The sequence below is a fragment of the Echinops telfairi genome, unplaced genomic scaffold, assembly GCF_000313985.2.
Source record: "Echinops telfairi isolate 266 unplaced genomic scaffold, ASM31398v2 ScPeMD7_8;HRSCAF=38, whole genome shotgun sequence".
NCBI classification, from domain to species: Eukaryota; Metazoa; Chordata; class Mammalia; order Afrosoricida; family Tenrecidae; genus Echinops; species Echinops telfairi.
Window position 1 is genome coordinate 10,694,546 of NW_022103905.1, and position 20,951 is coordinate 10,715,496.

A 20,951-nucleotide genomic window follows, 5' to 3' on the forward strand; every position below is an offset into this window, starting at 1 on the left:
CACTTGGTAAGGGGCTCTGATAGAGAGGCACTTGGTAAGGGGCTCTGATAGAGAGAACTGAGATAGATTAAAAGCTCCCAAATTTTTTCTGGTTTATTCTTTTTAGGCCCCAATAGTTTATCATGTCCCCCTCCCCCCGTAACTGAAGCCCCTTTGTCACGATTCTTCAGACCCACAACCCCATATGCCACTTAAACCCTTCATTGAGATGCCCTCTTGCTGTTGTTGAAATTTAATTTTCCAACTCTTTGCCAAATTTTTCTTAGATCCAAGTTCCTGCAGATGGGCATAACAATAAAACAGAAGGAAGTAGCTAAGCATAAGTGACCCGTCTTTTGTTGTTTTAATTCTAGCAGACAGGGGACATTCCTTATAAATACACATTAGAAAGTAGTATCTGTGGCTATTCTAAACTTTTAATATCAATCCTACTCACACAACTCAAATCTATCTTACAGAAAAATCGATGTAGCTGTGTTTGAAAAGGAATGTCGCATGGCCCTGAAATCTTACATTCCAGTTTTAAGCTACCTTCAACACAGCTTCAAATCCTGGTCCAGCCCTAGACATGGGTCTCTGGTAGCATTACAATCAAGCCTTTGGTAGATTCTAGCCTTAGTGGAGGGCCAGAATAGCACGAACAATTGCAAAATAACAAGACTTTGTTGCCATGACCCCAAACAGTCCAAACAAGGATATACAGCAAAGTGCCCTTGTTTCCTAACCCAAACTGGCTCCCCAGCTAACAGGAACACCACTGACAGAGACCATGGAGCCTACAGCTCAAATTCTCCCCAAATCACAATAGTTGCTTAAAATCATCACCACTCCCTTTTGGCACAACCTTCTGTTTCCTTTGCCCGTGCTATTTCACAAAACCTTTCCAGTTCTCTTTCCATAGAGGGCCCAGCCCAGGAGGCCTCTCAACTTCCTCAACATATCTTGGCCTCTTCATGCCAAGAGCAAAAATCCTGCTGATTGGGGGGTCAGTCCTGCAGGCAAAGGGACACAGCATTCTGTTTTGAAGAGACAACACAGCACTGCAAACCAGGCACAATTACCTCTGCAGAGATAACTGCAAAACCCACTGTACAACAGGTGCACCGGGCCAGTTCTAATTCCATCTGTGTTTACGTGACAAATGAGGCTTAACAAAGAAAAAACACAAATCAACACAAGAATAAACAGGGTGCTTTAAATCTTTCTTGCTTTAAAACTTTCTTTCTGCATGCTGAAAGCAATTTGTCTCCATTTAAAAGACTGACTCCTCCCACATTGAACAGGAATTCCTATAGAGCTGCAGCTTTCTTAAAGTCCTACTAAAACACAAATAATTTTCTAGCTAGAAATCTTAAAATGCTCAAATTCTTACCAGCACACTAGTTCCATTTCCTCTAGCATACACACGTCTACATTATAAAATGTTTTTCTTTTGAAAGGACATTCTCTCATCGTCTGCCCCGCTCATTAATTTATTGTTACTGAATCACTTTCTCTAAGCCAGTGGTTCTCATCTTCCTAATGCCGTGACCCTTTAATACAGCTCCTCATGTTGTGGCGACCCCACAAGCATAAAATTATTTTCGATACTACTTCATAACTAATTTTGCTACTGTGATGAATTGGGCCACCCCCGTGAAAGGGCCGTTCGACCCCCAAAGGGGTCACGACCCACAGGTTGAGAACCGCTGCCAAGCTAATTCTTGTGTATTGTGCTTTTCAGAAACAAAGTGAAAATGTGTATGGATCTTGGTGACATTGAGATCATGACTTCAGCATCAAGTTCAAATAAAATAAATTGAAAATTTAGGGCTAAACAGGTTGGACTAAGTACAAAAGGGGGAATGTAAATAAAGGACTAAGGGGCTTCATTGATGCTTGAGGGCAGTACAGCTTCTGGTTTGGAAGACGCACAAATAGTAACTCTGGACTGGTAGGAAATAGGAACTTGCGCTTCTAGTGCAAGGAGCAATAGAAACGAGTCATTAATCAGGAGACAAGAAACTGAAGATAAAATACCTTTACTTTCTATGGAGAGACAGCAAATCAGTAGTTGCTTAAAAACACACAAACAGTAATATGCAGTAAAGAAAATTCCTCTTATAGCTGGGCTGTGCGCCAAAGGTCTACTTTGCTGAATGGTCACTTTTCCTGGCTCTCTTACTAACTTGTGGAAAAGTATTTCTTGTCGAGGCTAGAAGATCCCAGACTTTCTGACAAGTGCTCCATTAATCCATTTTTGAGCATGTTTCTTAAGCAGAGCAGAATACAGAAGATGGTCTGACATCGTATAAGAAGAAGGGAGCCACAGGAAGAGGGCTGAGGATGCTGATGTCTTACCTCCATGATGGGATTGGAGGCCAACACCTTTTCCTCCACATTGGCCTCGCTGGCAGAACCACTTACAGTTGCAAAGTACCGCATGGCGTACTTAGCCGAGACGGTTTTTCCGGCCCCGGACTCTCCGCTTACAATGATGGACTGATTTCGCTCGTCTCTATAAAACAAAGAAGAGTAACGGTCAGTACTACCCATTTCTTAATGTGATTCACACGAATTCACCTTTGTTGCCATCAATAAGGCACAGTGGCATATTGATCCTGGTTCATAAGTACAAACTATGGAAAGGAACAGAGAACAACAGTTTTATTAAACAGCTATTTACAGTACAGTTATGCTTAAATTACAGTTAGTCAACAGGGAACAGAGAGAGTGGAAAGGAAGATATCAAACATGAAATTAGAATACATCACCCTTAAGCATTAATCTGTAATAAAGAACTTGGGGTTTTTTTGCATGTGTACATATGTCAAACATATTATTTTATTCCTAGATAATTACTTTGGTATTTTATAATCCTTCTATCAACTGCGTCCGAAGAGCAAGGAGATATTCCCTGGAGTCCCAGCAAAGAAAATTAAAAGAAAATTCTATTTAACTTAAACTAATAAATCCAAATATAAATGAAACTCCATTTCAAATTGTCCATTAGTTAAGAACCCCATAAATCTGAGCTCTTATAAAGTCCAGCTCCCCCTAAAGTACCCTCATAGCCAGGTGGGGTGGAGATTTTCCATATTCTGCCTGGTTTCACTCAAATAGATCAAGGTACAATTCATGTCTGAAGTTGTAGTGATGGAAATTATTATAAGTAACCATCTAGTGTTTGCCTAGTACTGATCGTTTTAGAATTCAAAGACCATCTATGATTATACTTTTAATTCATTCACCCAATGACTCAAAAACTCTAAGTGGGCTCTTAAAAATAAATGGTGCCAGTAACTAGCTGGATCTCCACATGTAAAAGAAGGATTCTGGCTCTAATCCTCACACCATGTATAAAAACTAACTCGAAATGAATTAGTAATCTAAATATAAGACCTAAAGCCATAAAACGTTTAGAAGAAAGTGGAGTCTTCGATAAAACACCAAAACACAAGCTTGCCTGTAATCTCATTGTTAGGAAACTCCTTCAACCTCCTATCACCATCTCCTCTGCTATTTTATTTTAATTTCAAGACTGAAATGGATACTTGCTTTGCCTCTGTTCATTCATGCCTGGACTCAAGACAAATCACTTGAGCAACACAGTTCACATTATGGTGTCAATGTCCTTTGCTCTGCCATTTAAAATCTCCTCCGAATTTACCCGGTTCAATACGTCAGGGCTACCTCAGCAGTCTTCAACAGTGAGACCCAAAAATGAACTCTTCCTTAATCCCTGCATCATCGGTGCTGTCACCATGCCCATTCAGACACGTAATTTGACAAAAGTCTCCCAGCAACCGTTCCACCAGCAACGGTGAAATGCCTGTCACCAGTTAGATGAAGAAAACAATCCTAATGGAGCCATATTCTATATTTTACTGCCTTTGAAAAGCTATTTGAAATGTGAACGGCAAAACATTGGAGCACAAAAATCTGAAAATTCCTTTGTTAACAGTCCTTTCCAATAAGTAATATGAGGGCAAATAAAAATATTAAAAGCTGTAAAATCAAGGACTGTTCAGACGAATCACGTTCACTCACTGAGGTCAAGCACTCGCAGCAGACATGTTTCTCCCCTAGGACTGAAGCATCTGATCCATGATGGATTTTTTTTTTTTACTGTCATTAAGGGATCATTATTCTACTTATATTATGGGGTAAAGAGGCTTCCCTTGTCCTCCAAATCTGGTGGAATATGTCAGTATATAAATAAAATAAGTACCATTCTTCCATTATATCAACCTCTGAGTTCAGACTTAACAGTTTCATGGCTTCGAGGCTCTCTGAGCCACCTTTGTGATATCTTTAAGATTAAAGGACACCGACGGTCCCCTTATAGTGGGTTACATGCTGGGCTGCTACTCACAAGATCAGCGGTTTGAAACCTCCAGCCACTCTGCAGAAGAAAGACGAGGCTTTCTACTCCTGGAAAGATTTGCAGACTCAGAAACCCACAGGGGCAGTTCTACTCTGTCGTACAGGGTCTCTATGACTTGTGGCCTCTCTGAGGAAGATGGAAAGGTACTGAGTTCAAATACAGTGGAGTAATTGCTATCAGTGATGTCTACCCAGGACACTACCAAAACATGGCAGAAGGGCATAAAACCAATGGGCAATGTGATCAGGGGATATTAAAGAAGACTCTCTAACAGCCTCCTGTGAATTGACGCTGTCATGGCAACAGGAGAGGAGCAGGTTGTGTGGGAACCAACCTATTTTTTCCATGAGGACCCTCAGTGATCACATTGATTTGCTCTGAGCAGCCTTTCTTATAAAGCTTTGTTTTGCACCATGTTTTCCTTTTGAACTTTACCCATATAAAAATGCAACCACTCTAGTTTACTGTGGTCATAATAGATGCTATGCAGATCTACCAAGACCACTTGTGCTCTGCAAACTGAATGAGCACACTTCTACTTCATAGCAGGGCGTGCTGGTTGGAGGACTGAGTCACGCAGAACACGAGGGAATATATATAGCCAGCCATTTGATGCTGATTCTGATAAGCACTCACCACTGTTGCCAGGTACCTTGCTCAACTAGAATCACCTGTGCCTACATCTTTAGCTGATAGGTTATAGGTGAACATGTTCATGTGAAATAAAACTTACAGTTTTCAATCTACCAATGCGACCAATCTCCTTTGTTTCTCTCTCTATAGTTGATCCTTTGTTCAAAATAGAAAATATTTCGTGTAAAATAGTGGCTCTTCCTCACCTGTGCTGCTCCCATGGTGCCTTACAGATGTGGCTACACTTACGAGTCTACTCCCCAGCCCTCTCATGAAAGGTATGCTAGGCTTCGCACACTAGTACCACTCTCCCAAATCAAGCTGATCTGTGCTCGAAGATTTCTGCTTCTGCTTAGTTCTGAGAAGAAAAGATTTCAACCCCAAAGCTGGTAGTAGACTCTGAGTTCGCAATTGCAATATACAACTGTATCTCTTGAAGTACAAACACTTATTATACAAGACGATGCTGGCACCAGTGAAAGGCAGGCTTTATGGAGGCAGAAACTGGGATCAGGAAATGAGAATGAGCATTCCCTAGAGATTTGTACTGGGGTCATCCAGTTCCCGGTGAGACGCTTGGCACATGGCCTATCAGGTCATCTCGTGTCAGCCTGAGTTTCTGTTCCATCAGTCCATGGCCTGCACAATACCAGACAGAACCAATTATATGTTTTTAACTTCCACAGCTGTTAGTCCTCTTATTAAACTAAAACCAAGCCCAGTGCTGTTGAGTAGAAGCTGACTCATCCCTGCTGCAACCTGTGGGGCAGATAATACTCCGTGAGGCTCTAATGAATAGCTCAGATAATACAGCATTTTTAAGAGGGGTCATTTACTGTGAGCTGAGGGGGTTTGCAAGTAAAACTTAGCGGGATAATGAAGATGAAGTGGAAATCGGGCAGATAAGAGAACATGCAACACAGGGTACAGAAACAGAGCACAGCAGGAACTGACCTGTTGGACTACAGCCGGCAGTTCAAAGGTTAAAAATTACATGGCCAAGACAAAAAGCTTGGGACTCTCAGAAGGAGAATCCAACCCTAACTCCCAGGGGTCATTTAGTAGCTCTCTTCCCTGAACAAGTTACTTTCCTCAGTTTTATTGCGAGTACAACAGGGGTGGTGATGGCTGCTCTGAGGGATTTAATGAGGATTTAAGGTCAACCGGAAAGCATGTTGGCACAGTAGTAGGCACCCCAAAGTGACAGTCATTATAATATATATCCGCTCACCTTTACATCACATATATAAAACCATTCTTGTTGTGTAACCAGAAGACCCATTGCGACATAGTCGATTTTGATACTGACTGTATGAGAGACACTAGACCTGCCCCATAGTGTCCACAGCTGTCATCTGTACAGAAGCAGAACCCTAACTTTCTCCTGCGGAGCAACTAGTGGGTTTGAATAGCTGGCCTATTAGTTAGCACCCACGTGTTTAACCATTGTGCCATAAATAAAATCCTTGGCACCACACACCGGGCTCAGGAAACGAAAATGAGCGTTCCCTAGAGATAGGTGCTGAGGTCATCCAGGTCCCAGTGAGGCGGTCGATGCACAGTTAGTAACAGGAAATACTTCAGAACCTGTAACAGCTGGCATCCACCTGGCCAATGAACTTCAGATCATAATTAAAGCATCTCCAGACCACATAACAAACAAAATAAGAGATGCCCCTAATGAAAAGGGCAGCAATAAATCAGGAGTGACAAAACCAGATAGAATACGGACAGCAGACTATAAAAACAATGGCTGTTGTGGTTACAAGTGCCTTGCAGTTGGTTCTGACTCATAGTGACTATGTTCCACAAAGCAAACCATGCCCTATCTTGTGCCACCCTCACAATCGTGACCTTTGAGCCCACTGTTGGAGCCACGGTGTCAAATCTCACTGACCATCTTCCTCTTTTCACCGACCCTTGACCAAGCATGTAATTTCCCAGGAATTGATACCCAACAAATATGAGATGAATTCGCACTTCGAAGGCGCATTCTTGCTGTCCTCCTTCCAAGGTAGATTTGTTTGCTCTTCTGGTAGTCCCTGGGATAGCCAATAGTCTTCAGTAGCACCATCGTTCAAGTCCAACAATTCTTCTTCAGACTTCCTTATTCAACGTCCAACTTTCACAGGCATACGAAACCAGAGGAAATGACCAGAGGAAATGCCGTGGCTTGAGACAGGAGCACCTTAAGTCCTCCAAGTGACTTCCTTGCTCTTCAACACTTTAAAGCAGGGGTCCTCAAACTTTTTAAACAGGGGGCCAGTTCACTGTCCCTCAGACCGTTGGAGGACTGGACTATAATTTGAAAAAAAACTATGAACAAATTCCTATGGGCCCAGGACGAGTTGGCTGTTAAGCAGGGCAGGCAGCGGCAGCAAAAACACCTGGTGGGCCAGATAAATGTCCTTGGCGGGCCGCATGTGGCCCGCGGGCTGTAGTTTAAGGACGCCTGCTTTAAAAAGTGTCTTTTGCATCAGATTTGCCCAATGCAGTTTGTTGTTTTAACTTCTTTACTGCTGCTTCCACGAGCATTGATTGTGGATCCAAATAAAATCAAATCCTTAGCCTTCCAATCGTCTATTTATCATAGTGCTGTCCAGTTTTGAGGATGCTGGTTTTCTTGACATTGAGTTGCAATCCATGATGAAGGCTGTAGTCTTTGATTTTCTTCAGCAAGTGCTTCAAGTCCTCCTCAGTGTAAGCAAGGAAGGTCTGTCATCTGCATATTGCAAGTTGTTAATGAGTCACCTTCACACACCCCCACATTGTTCAGCTTCTTGGATTATTCGCTCAGCAACAGATGGAATAAATATAGAAAATGGATACAACCCTGATGCACACCTTTCCTGATTTTAAGCCTTGTTCTGTTCAAAAAATCCCTCTTGGTCCACATGCAGGTTTTTCTCCATAAAACAAAACTGTTCTGAAATTTCCACTTTTCACAGGGTTATCCACACTTTGTTATGATCCACACAGTTGAAAGCCTTAGCACAGTCAAGGAAACAAGTAATTATCTTTCTGGTATTTCAGCTTTCAGCCAAGGTTCATCTCATTCCAGCCATAATATCCCTTGTTCCACATCCTCTTCCAGTTCCTGTTTGAATTTGTGTAGCTCCCTGTTGGCGGACTGCTCTAACAGTTTTGGACTTATTTTCAGCAAAACTTTACTTCCGTGTAGTATCAGTAATATTATTTGATAATGTCTGCATTCTGTTGAGTTTTCTTTTTTGAAATGGGCATACTTATGTATCACTTCCAGTTGATGGCCAAATAGACTTATGAGAGCTTCCAGCACTGCATCGGTTGTTGAAACATTCCATTAATTCCTATAGCCTTGTTTTTGTGTTTGTTTTTAAATCATTTTACTGGGGGGCTCTTATATGTCTTATGGCAATCCATCATTCAAAAGCACACTTGTATATATGTTGCCATCAACATTTCCAAAACATGTTCTTTCTTTTTTAAAAAAATCATTTTATTGGGGGCTCCTACAACTCTTATCACAATCCATATATTACATGTACTGTGTCAAGCACATTTGTACATTTGTTGCCATCATCAGTCTCAAAACATTTGCTTTCTACTTGAGCCCTTCGTATCAAATCATTTTTCCACTCCCTCCCCCACCTTCCCACCCTCGTGAATCCTTGAGCAATTATATATTATTGTTGTTATTTGTCTCCTTTCACCCACATTTCTGTTATTCATCTCCCTGGGGAGTGGACTATATTTCCAACCCTGTGATGGGGTCCCCCTGTCTCCCCCACCCCATCATCCCCCTAGCCTCATGATATCACTACTCCCACTACTGTTCCTATGCTGTACTGCACCCTGGTTGATCCTCCCTTCCTTGTAACCCTTCTGTGCGGGGATGTCCAATTGTCTGCAGATGGGCTTTGCTTCTCCACTCTAACCCCCCTCATTCACATTGGTATAATTGTTTGTTTTGGATCTTTTGATACCTGATACATGATCCCTTTGACACCTCCTGATCACCTATAGCCGTGTTTTTGAAAAGTGCCTCCATTGCAGCTTGGACCTCTTCCTTCAAGACCATTGGTTCTGGATCACATGCTACCTCTTGAAATGGATGGACGTTAACCAGTTCTTTCCGGTACAGGGACTATATTTATTTCTTCCATCTTCTTTTGATGCTTTCTGCATTGTACAGTATTCAGCTCATAGAATCCTTCAGTATTTCAACTCAAGCCTCAGTTCTTTCAGCGTGATCCATGCTGAACATGTTTGTCCTTCTGGGTTTTCTAACTCCAGATCTTCTCACATTTCTTTTTAATATTCTACTTTGCCTTTTGAAGCCGCCCTTTATTGTGCTTGAGTTTCTTCATTTTCCGTTTAACTGACAATCCGACATAGGTCGTCGGTTCAGGTTATGCATTTGGGGCAGGAATATGCAATCTGTTCTTCCCATAGCTGCCAGGCCATACCACTCCTCTACTTGAAGTCCTCACTCAAAGGAAACATCTAACTCGTTGTGATTAACTCACAAGGTCTTGTGCAGTGTTTCGATCGCTGTTCTCTGTCAAGAATATTCTTCCTGAAGATATGTGAATGATTTTCTTTCTCTCTTTCCTGATATTATTAATTAAATGTTAGCTTTTTTTCTAATGGAGTTAGATAAGGATAGCAGGCAAACACTGAAATAGATAAACTCTGCGGGGCTCTAACCACATCATTGAACATACTATAAAACCTGAAACTCATTGCCATCAAGTTGATTCTGACTCATAGTGACCCTACAGTAAGGCGACCAGACGTCCCGCTTTTGGCGGGACAGTCCCGATTTTTAACAACTTTTTGAAAGTTCCGCGTCCCGCGCATTTTGAAAGTGTCCTGATTTTTGGAAAGAATGCAAGACAAGCTAGGGTATACGGTTTTCGGCTGCCATGTGGCTATTTTGCCAGGGTATGAGTTTTATCAATGGTGTCCCGCTTTACCAATGTTAAAATCTGGCCACCTATAGGGCAGGGTAGAAGTTTAATTCTGGATTTCTGAGACTATAATGCTTTAGAGGAGTGGAAAGCCTCACCTTTCTCCTGCCGAGCTGCTGGTGGTTTCACACTGTCAACCTTGAGGTTAGCAGCCCAATGCGTAACCACTACACCACCAGGGCTCCTACACATACTATAAAGGCACTGTAATTAAAAGACTGTGGTACTGACACAGGGAGTAGGGGAAAAGAAAAAAAGACTCCCAGAAACAGACCTGAGATCATGCAAGCAATTAGCATATCAATTAAGCAGTGCCCCAGATAGATGTGGCTGTATAAAGAGTGCTGGGATGGCTGGGCAGCCATTTGGAAAGAAAAAAATAAATTTAGATCCATACTTATCATACAAAAGAATACACTTCAAATGGATCAGGGCCGTAAGTGTAAAATATGCAACAATATAAAATAAGAACAAAACAGATGAATTTTTCTTTTGCCTTGGAGAAAGGTTTCCGACACTAAAATCAACAGATTGATCTATTTGCATAGAAAAAAACACCATAAAATAAAAATAAGAGGGAAAATATTTGAGATATGTACACACATACACACACACACACACACACACACACGGTGGGGGGGTTCAGAAGTTTATGGAAATTTTAAAAATTTTTATTAAAATTTTTAATTCCATTTTTCTACAAACATTTTGAAGCCTGGTCATATGTATGTATATATATGTATGTACACATATGCACACACATATATATACATACATACATACACACACACACGAGGGAGTACCCCCCAAAAAACGGAAACTTTTTTTCAAAGCTATGTATTTAATTTTTTTTCCTTTTCAAAGCTATGTATTTAACTTTTTTTACAAACAACCTTCAAAATACTGTCCATTACACTTAATACATTTGTCAAATCTGAGATTACCTTCTTTTTTATTTTATTGGGAGCTCATACAACTCATCACAATCCATACATGCATCAATTGTGTAAAGCACATTTGTACATTCATTGCCCTCATCATTCTCAAAACATTTGCTCTCCACTTAAGCCCCTGGCATTAGGTCCTCATTTTTCCCCCCTCCCTCCCTGCTGCCTCCTCCCTCATGAACCCTTGATAATTTATAATTTATTATTTTGTCATATCTTACACTGTCCAACGTCTCCCTTCACCCACTTTTCTGTTGTCCATCCCCCAGGGAGGAGGTTATATGTAGATCCTTATAATCGATTTCCCCTTTCCACCCCACCCTCTCTTCACCCTCCTGGTATCGCCACTCTCACCACTGGTCCTCAAGGGGTCATCTATCCTGGATTCCCTGTGTTTCCAGTTCCTATCTGTACCAGTGTACATCCTCTGGCCTAGCCAGATTTGTAAGGTAGAATTGGGATCATGATAGTGGGGCGGGGAGGGGAAGGAAGCATTTAGGAACTAGAGGAAAGTTGTATGTTTCATCGTTGCTACACTGCACCTTGTAACCCTTCTGTGAGGGGATGTCCAGTTGCCTACAGATGGGCTTTGGGTCTGCACTCTGCACTCCCCCTCATTCACAATGATATGATTTTTTGTTCTTTGGTGCCTGATAACTGATCCCTTCAGCACCTCGTGATCACACAAGCTGGTGTGCTTCTTCCATGTGGGCTTTGTTGCGTCTCAGCTTGTTTATCTTCAAGCCTTTAAGACCCCAGACGCTTTAGCTTTTGATAGCCGGGCACCATCAGCTTTCTTCGCCAAATTTGATGCCCCCCATTTGTCTTCAGTGATCATGTCGGGAAGGTGAGCATCATAGAATGCCAGGTTAATAGAATAAAGTATTCTTGCCTGGAGGGAGTACTTGAGTGGAGGTCCAATGTCCTCAAGGGCAGTTTTAAAACTGTATATCCTTCTACTGTTGCCTGGAGCTGAGGAGCATGGGGTGGGATGACTGATTACAAAGGGATATGAAGGAACTTTCTAATGTGATGTAAGTCTGCCACACCTTGACTGTGTTGGTGTGACATGGATGTGTACACGTTTAAAAACAAACCAAACTGTATACTTACAACGAAAGCTTTTACTTGCAGGTAAAATCCACTTCAATAAAGCTGACTACTAAGAAAAAAACAAATCTGGATGTCCTTTTATAAATGTGAGGCTCGTTTAAAGATAACCTGGACCTTCTGAGAGAAACAGATCAGAGCTTACTCTGTAATGATTTTCAAGTTGCCAAGCACTGCGTTTTTAAATGTCTGTGATAAAAAAGAATTACCACAGCTAACAAGACCCATCAAATAACAAAGCTTCACCAACCTGGCCATTTGCTTGTATGCTTCTTCAGCTACTGCGAAGATATGTGGATCCATATCGCCCATGTTCTGGCCACTGTACGCGTTGATGATATCCTCTCCATAAATAGGCAGCTGTTCATAGGGATTTATAGCGACTAGAACTATCCCTGGGGGAGGAGAGCAAGTAAAGCCAGCAATGTTATTCTTGGTATGTTGTGAAGCAACTTGATATTGTAAAAATTCATCAATAATTTCACTGTCTCCTATCTGACCTATTTGTCTCCACTTGACATCAGTGGTGATCAGACGGGAATGTCGAATTTGGTAAAGTGAGAATTATGACAAACACAAAACCTCCTTTCAATTACTATTAAACAAACAAAACTTTGTGTCTAAGTACAAAATATGTCATCGCCTTTGCCTCTGAACCCATTGTACCAAAACAACAACAACAACAAAACCCGCTGTGCCAAGTAGATTCCAGCTCATGTTAACCCTATCGGACAGCGTAAATCTGCCCCATAGATTTCCAAGGCTGTTCGTCTTTACAGAAATAAGCTGTCACGTCTTTTTATCTGTGGAGCATTTTAGACTCTGCACTACACGTGACTCCATCCCATTACACCTCGTCTTAACTAACACACCATTCAGAAATTAGACTACCACACACACTGCCACGTTTCTGACTTAGGTAAACCCTAGGTAGGGTTTCTGAGACTGTCCATCTTTATGGGAACAGAGAGACGCAGCTTCCTCCATTGGAGCAGCGGACAGGTTTAAACCACTGATGTTGTGATTGTCTGTCCAGCACCTCAATCATAGCACCATCAATGCTAGAAGCTCTGGCAATGTTATAAGACCGTTAAATAGTTCTGTAATATTTAAACCAGAACTCGCACTTCTACACATTTATCTAAGTGATAAAATCAGAGAGTATGCTCCTTTACAAAGACATGTATCATAATACTATTCTTGCAGGTGAAAAGTAAAGACACGTTGAACCTGTAATCAAGGGAGAGCGGGAGAAAACATTCTGCTGCATTATTGTGCTACCACCAAAAAGAGAATTTCTGAAGAATATTAACTGTCATTTGAAAGGAAGACATAAAACTACAACGGAATGATTCTAATTATATATATACATACCCTGTCTACATACACAGAGAAATAACGGCTTATTATAGTTTTTCTTTTATAAAAAATATGTCATTAAGGATGTCTTCATTGCATAAGTCAGTTCATTTGACAAGTACTGAATGAGTTATAACTATACATCTAGCATCATCTCAATGCTGGGTTTGCAACAGTAAATTTAAAAAGGCAGACCTTTACATTCATGGAACTTATGTCCTACTGGAGAATTCAAGCAATTAACAAGACAATTCATTTAAACACACACTACAAATGAGGGAGCTTTAACACATTTGCAGGAACATTTTATTATCTTTTCAGTCCATGTTTCCATAAACTTTTTGAAGTCTCTTCCTGGAGACATATGTATGTATATCATAGGTCGTAGTAAGAAAAAAGAAAAAACGAGGCAGCGAAGTTAAAATAATCAGGAAGGAGAGGAAGGCGGGTTATGATGGTAGACAGGGCAACCAGGGAAGGCGGCACTGAGAAAGCTACATATGTGCAAGAAAAAATTAAACGGAAGGACAATGACAATGGGAGACAGAAACAATCAGCGTTCGTAGGGACAAGGAAGAGTCACTATCAAGGACATAAAGAATGCCAATTCTCTTACAAAGAACAGACGCCGTCTCTTTCCAAAACCAGAGGGCGAATGAAGAGGATGAGTCCTGAGTTTGTTCCACTGCCCAACTGAATTTGTGGAGACAAATAGAAATCTTCTGGAATAGAATGGAAATGCCTGGAAATTCCAAAAATGGATGGGCGTCTCAGACCTGTGCCTTGGAAAAGAGTGGCTGGTCAAGGAGACGTCCGTGGGGAAAGGAAGAGGGAGACAATAAAGTGTAAGAAGAAATCGAGAGAAAAGGCGGAAACAAGGACGGTGAAAGGGAACGCACGGGTACAAACATGGACACACTTCACTTCTAAGAGAGAGGCTAAGACTCATGAGCGGGGTCTCTGGCCACTAACGCTGCAATAAGCAGGACCCAGGAGAGCAGAATCGAGCAAAAATAGCCATGGCGGGTCAAGTGCTTATTTTAAATAACTGAGAAAGAGAGAAAACACTAAACTTCCTGAGCCAGCCTCAAAGCTAAGACCTTCTGCGTCTTGCGCTTCAGGCAGTAGTGTTTGTAAGAGGAGAAAATAAAGGTAAACAGGGCATTGAAGGTGGCACACGGCTTCAGTAGAGGGGAAAATAATCCGAAAGACAGACCCAGGTCTTTTTATTCCCGGCCAAATAAATTCAGGGAAGACTCTACTCAACATAAAATGCAACTTGGCTAATCGACACTGACGAATTTTTTTGCTACCTTGAAGAGAGCAAGCCACTCAGCCCATAGCCTGTCTCCCTCTCGGCCATCAGAGGAAAGCGTCCACAGGCTTTGGCAGGCGGCGAGGCACACTTACCACAGTATGTGTAAATCAGCTTGGAATCAATGAAGCGGACTCTGAGATTGTGCAGCACAGCAGGCTCATGGAGATAGCTGAGGGCGGTGAGGTCATTCTCACCCACAAGGATGTCAGGGTTCCGTAAGTGGGGCAGCTCCTTGGTCTTGGGGTCTAGACGGTATTCCAAATCCTAGAAAGATACAGGACCCGGCGTGAGGGTAGATCAGGCCCATGCATGTTCACTATCGCTCCTGACTCCTGATTTGCTCCTCAGACGTTAAAAGGATGACTCTCCTGGTACCTTCCAATACCACAGAAAATTGGTAGAAAGATGTAGTAACTTGTGTTGCTATTCGGTAACTAAAGTTTGAGAAGCCAGAGTCTAGACCTTTGTTTCACCTTTTAGATCTGTATAGTGCGATATGCTTTTTAATTCTCCCTTCACCTCTGACAAGCAAGAAGTAGTGGAAGAGAGTGGTCAGAGCGCAGCTCTAGCATCAGATAAACCTGGCTTCCAATCCTGAAAGTGGAACTTTCTTCCTATGCAGCCGTGAGTACTTTATTTAACCTTAATCCCTAGTCCCTCGGCTAGAAAATGGCCATAATAAAAACAGCTGCCAGGGTTGTGGTGACAATTAAGTGAGGCGACGCCTAACAGACAGTAAGGAGTTGGAAACACCTCTGTCATAAGAAAGCCAAAGGTTCCCAGGAATTACGTACGTTTATGTGTATTGTGTGAATATAGATGTATGTAGGATTTAAAAATATATAATCCACAGTTTTCATTAGACTTTAGTAGGTACCTGTCTCAATAAATAAATAAATAATGAGTACTATTCACTTTAAAGCCAGAGGGATACAGTTTTACGCCAAAAGTCAACCATGAAAAAAAAATACACACACTATGTAATCAGGACAAATGATCTAGGGCACATGAAAAGAAACAGAACACACTGCCCCTGTGATTTCTGAGACGGGAGCTCTTTCTGTTTGTTTTATGAAAGGGTTATTATCCACATCACTGAAATAATCCCCTAAGAACAATATACTCCGTGTTCATTTAAAGGGATAGATTGCTTTCAAATACAGTAATTCTATAAAGCAATACTGTCAAGGCAAAACTGGTTGAATTACATCTCTATACTGCAGGCTTAAGCAATGCAATTTTTTATTCCAATGGTGATATGAGGCTGTAATTCTTTTTTAAAGAGTTTTATTAACCCTTTATCCATATGCCCTACAATTCAATAATTCATTCATATCAAGAAGAGTTTACCATTGTCATCATATTCTGTTCCAGAACATTTTCTTCTTCATCGTAGTCATTGTTATTCATGCAAGTATTATTTTTTCTAATTGTGGCAAATATACAAAACAGAACACTCTTCAATTCCACAACTTCTACTTGTAGAATTCAGTGTCACTGATTATACTCTCTGTGCTGTACAGCCACTATTGATATCCTTGTCCATATGTTTCTACCACCATTGACACAAACTCAAAGCCCCCTACAAACAACTCTTTCCCCTTCTCCTGTGGTAACCATTGGTCAGGTCTGGTCTTTCCTTTCGTATTCTTCTTCTTTTTCTCATGGTTTTCTTGATATGTACTCACCGATCATATACTTCCATTGTTAAATCACTTTTAAAGTGAATTGTGTGATCACAATCAGTTCTAGTGCTCCCTCCCCACTCCCGCACTCATTGTTTGCTCCCCAAATCCCCTCCTCATCTCACCCCCTATCCCTATATTCCCTAAAAACCCTTGAATCAGTTTTTATCTCCATGTATCTACTCCTTCTGCGCATCACAAACTGAGAAACCCAACAGAAACAATAAAAAACAAAATAAAGTGGAAGGATAAAATAGTAATATAAAGATAAAACTACAAATTCAAATAATGAATAAGAAAGAAAAGACCACCATCAATATTTTAAAAGCCAGGGAAGAAATTCTTGTCATAGAACAAGTAAGAAATACTTGTGCATAGAACATTCAGGTTGGGTCAAGAGGAGGTCAGCTGACCAAGTATCGAGTTTGATCCAGCCTAATCAAGTTTACAATGATCGCTATCTGATAGTAAAGCTGTGACACCCTTGCCCGTGGCTAGAGGGGATCTGCCAGAGACTTAATCTGACTAGATATGCTGCAGATGGGTTTTGGGCTCCCACTGTCCTCCACAGCCTTCTAAAAATTGTGTGTTCACAATTTAAGCTCTGATACTTTTCCCTACATCATATTTGAATTTTGTTATTGTCATCGTTGGGTCACACAAGCTGGTGTGCTTTTTCCATGTGGACTTGGTTGAGTTCTCACTTACATGGCTGCTTGTTTGAATATAAGCTTTTAAAACCCCAGGCACTATTGCGATTGATAGCCAGGCACCATCTGCTTTCTTCACCACCCTTTGCTATAGCACCTTATCTTCAGTGATCATTTCATGAAGGTGAGTATCAAGCAGGGCCATGTGATCAGAACTAACTGTCCTTGGATTGGAGTTAAGTTGGAGCCCAGAATCCACCTGCTTGTCCAAGGGATATGCACGACTCAGGCTTACTTTGGCAGTCATATTATGACAAAAATCACAACCCAGAAGATCAACAACACCAACAATAACAACAAACCAGTCAGCAAACAAAGAAACATGCTTAAGGCAGGAAAAACAAAAATCCGTAGAAACAAGGAAGTAAAACACTGTCAATCATCCCACTGGGGTATAAAGCGATTGCACTGACAACATCACCAATTTTTCCAATAACTCATCACCCTGGACACTGTCAGTATGAGGAGTGCATGCCAGTACAGTTTCAACCATGAGTTGTTGTCCTGCACAGTTCCATCTTCCATTCAATTGGGCTCTAGTTACCCTACGCATGGGGATTGGTGCCAGAGGGAAATTTCCTGGATCATTTTTTCCAAGTGCAGATCCCAGCACCATAGATCAACTCCTGTCATATCACTTCAAGGGGGGCGGGAGGTAGAAGCATCGAGGTACTTAATATATGGTGAGTCTGGGTCCCTTTTTATTGGTCACCCTCCAAGCTGGGCCCCCCCTAAGGTCTAATGACCACCACTTTCACAACGCCAGGGTGGCCACTCTCTGCTTCCTCTCCCATCCCCATCCCTAATCCTCAGCCCAAGGGTGCAGGCAGCTCAAGGCGGGGCTCAGGTCATTCAGCAGGGCCTCTTTGTTAAGTTCTTCTGGTGTAGCCCGGGGGGATGCCATGCTGCCTGCAAGGTCAGCTTCCACGATATTCACAGTGCTTAGTCCATGGCCTGGCTCATCGAGGGTTGGGTATAAACATATTCGTAGTGTCTACCCAGGAATATCAAATCGGGTCCATTGCCCCGTAGGTTCCCTACGATCATTGCTTCGCATCCCTTCGCTGTGTGAGGTTACTTCTCCCCAATCACCCAGCATACTCTCCAACAGAACTATCAGTGTCTCCTCCAAAATGTAGATGCTCCCCTTCCCTGGTCTTAACTTGATTTTCCAGCAAGGTTCTCCTTCTATTTCTGTAGGGGGGGCCCCATTGATTTGTCCCAGTTTATCTCAATGTTGTCAAACCTCAAGATGGCTTTCTCCCATCTCCCCCCTCTTGAAGGAGTGACTCCAGACAACGTGAGGTGTCCTCCTTCAAAGTGCTACTTGTGAAGTGCGCATAAGAGAGGTCAAGTATGGTTCATGGCCAGTAGATAGCCTGAGACTGTGACTCTTTATGAAAGCCCAGGTTTTGTCTCACAAAACTGCTGGTGGTTTCGAACTGCCAACCATGCTGATCGCAGCCCAACAGGTAACCACTACACCACCAGGGCTCCTTCGTGAAAAGAAAAATAAATATGATTTAAATGTAGAGAGGGACAAGTTATTTTGCAAAATGCCACTTTTGTTGACATCAAAGAGCTATACAGAAGTCAAATACTAAAGTCAGATGGGAATTAACTATGTGAGAAGGAGAGAAAATTCTAGCATCTGCCCTGTGGCCTGCCTCTTTGGTTGGACGTACCTCCTTAAGGTGGAGGAATCCTTGCATTGGTTCCTTCCACACACAATTGCCTTTCTTTGCTTTCCTTCGCCAATTGCTTAAAGTGCCCACACGACACTCTCCTTTTCTACTCATTTACGACATGGAAATATAGCGTTAGCTCTTAGATGGTGAGACCAGATGATGCAGAATCTTTAGAAATGTCCAGAACTCCATCGATTCATTGATAATTCAGTTGTCTTTTCAACCACGTAGTTTTGACATACATAGGACCACTTATGAGGATATCATTTTAAACACTATATGACCCCCATAATTTCCTTATTAGCAGTTCGTCTCTCTAGTATATTGAAGATTGAAGGTTAAAAAATGATCTTTTATGGCTCTCGTGCAGTTTTCCTCCTGTTGACTGTACTCCATAAACCTTGAATACCCCCATGAGACCCATTGGACGTGCCACTAGCGATGCAGGAAGTGCTCCCAAGAGGCAGAGAGGAATCATGCCATTACAAGAAAGAGTTGAGTTGTTTGGTATGTAGCCTGAGATCTGTAGCCGTGGCTGCCCAGCATTTCAAGACATGAATCCAACATAAAGACCAACGTGAAAGAAAAAATAACGGAACTCAGGAAGTCATTGTTGCAGATGCATCAGCAAGCAACAAAAACCTTGGCCTTTTTGCTAAATACTTTATCTCACATTGAAAATGCGGCTTTTAGGTGGATGTAACATATATGAGAAAATGGGCTGCTTTGTGTTATCAGTCACACTGCCAGCCAACTGTAAGTCATAGGTAGTGTTCAAGGAGTCAGAACAGATTTTCAACGACACACGGTGTCCACAGCCCCAGCCCCCACGTTCAAGCGTCAACCGCACTGCTGTCCCGGCGGTGTTACCAAGACGAAGCCAGAAGGGCAACATATCAGACGCTCTCAACAGTTTTCATTCGAGGATTTGGTCTGTAATTAACTTATTTCAACAAACATGCATTCAAACCCCATCGGTACTGTGACTTCATGTATTGAGACTTCAATTCTCCTACTGGCTAAGTAGTATTGCGTTTTATATACGTGCCACATTTTGTTTATCCGTTCATCTGTTGATGGGCCTTTGGGTTACTTCTATCTGCAGTGAATGTTACTATAGAGAACCATTTTCTAATCTGTGTCCAAGTCTTTCTGGCACATACCTAGAAGTAGGATTTCTGAGTCAGGCAGTAGGTCTATTTTCAATTTTTACAGGAACCGCCACACTATTTTTCAGATGAGTTGTACCATTTTGCAATCCTAATAGCAATTGATAAGGGTTCCAATTGCTTTACCTCCTTGCCAATAGTTATTATTTCCCTTTATTAACCGAAAAAATCTTAGCCATCCTGGTGGGACTATGAAGGTCTCTCACTATGATTTTGACATTTCTCTCTCTGATGGCTAATGATAAGCATCTTTTCGTGTATTTGGTGGTTATTTGAATGTCCTCTGATGAAATGTCTATTCAAGTCCTTTGCCCATTTATGATTCTTTGGCTTTTAGTTGTTCAGATGTTGAAGTTTTATACACACACAACCACACACATATATTTATTATATGATTCCCAAAGATATTCTCCCAATTGTTAGCTCACCTTTTCACTGTGTTTATAATATGGTCTTTTGATAAAATTTTCAAATTTTATGAGGTCTCATTCATTTGTTTTCTATTTTGAGCTTTTTACTTGTGTTTTGCACTAGATAATCCATTGTTGAAAGGTAGACCTGACGACACTGCTCTCACAGCTTGTTCTTCTGAGAACTTTGTGGTTTCTGTGTGCATGTTCAGTTCCTTAGTCTATTTTAAACTTTGACTTTGTGTGTGGTGTGCGGCATGCAGCCTGTTTCACTTTTCTGCAGGTGGAACGCTAATGTTCCAGCACCATTTGTTGAAGAGGCTCTTCTTTCCCAAGAGACTGGACTTAGCACCCTTGTCAAAATCTAGTCCTGGGCATCCCCTTACAGAAGGGTCGTGGGGAGGAGATGAGCCAGTCAGGGCACAGTGTAGCAACAATGAAACATACAACTTTCCTCTGGTTCCTAAATGCTTCCTCCCCTCCACTATCATGATCCCAGTTCTACCTTACAATCTGGCTAGACCAGAGGATGTACACTGGTACAGATAGGAACTGGAAATACAGGGAAACCAGGACGGATGATCCCTTCAGGACCAGTGCTGAG

At 41.8% G+C, this 20,951-nt stretch overlaps 1 protein-coding gene across 1 annotated transcript in view; it reads right to left on the minus strand.

Annotated features, from left to right (window-relative positions):
• MYO5A (myosin VA) overlaps positions 1 to 20,951 on the minus strand; it is a 124,817-nt gene that overhangs the window by 100,687 nt on the left and 3,179 nt on the right. Inside the window, exons 3-5 of the mRNA XM_013006341.2 lie at positions 14,778 to 14,949; positions 12,259 to 12,403; positions 2,341 to 2,497 (exon numbers count right to left, since the gene is read on the minus strand). Coding sequence (XP_012861795.2) covers positions 2,341 to 2,497; positions 12,259 to 12,403; positions 14,778 to 14,949 — 474 coding nt within the window. The remainder of the gene's footprint in view (positions 1 to 2,340; positions 2,498 to 12,258; positions 12,404 to 14,777; positions 14,950 to 20,951) is intronic.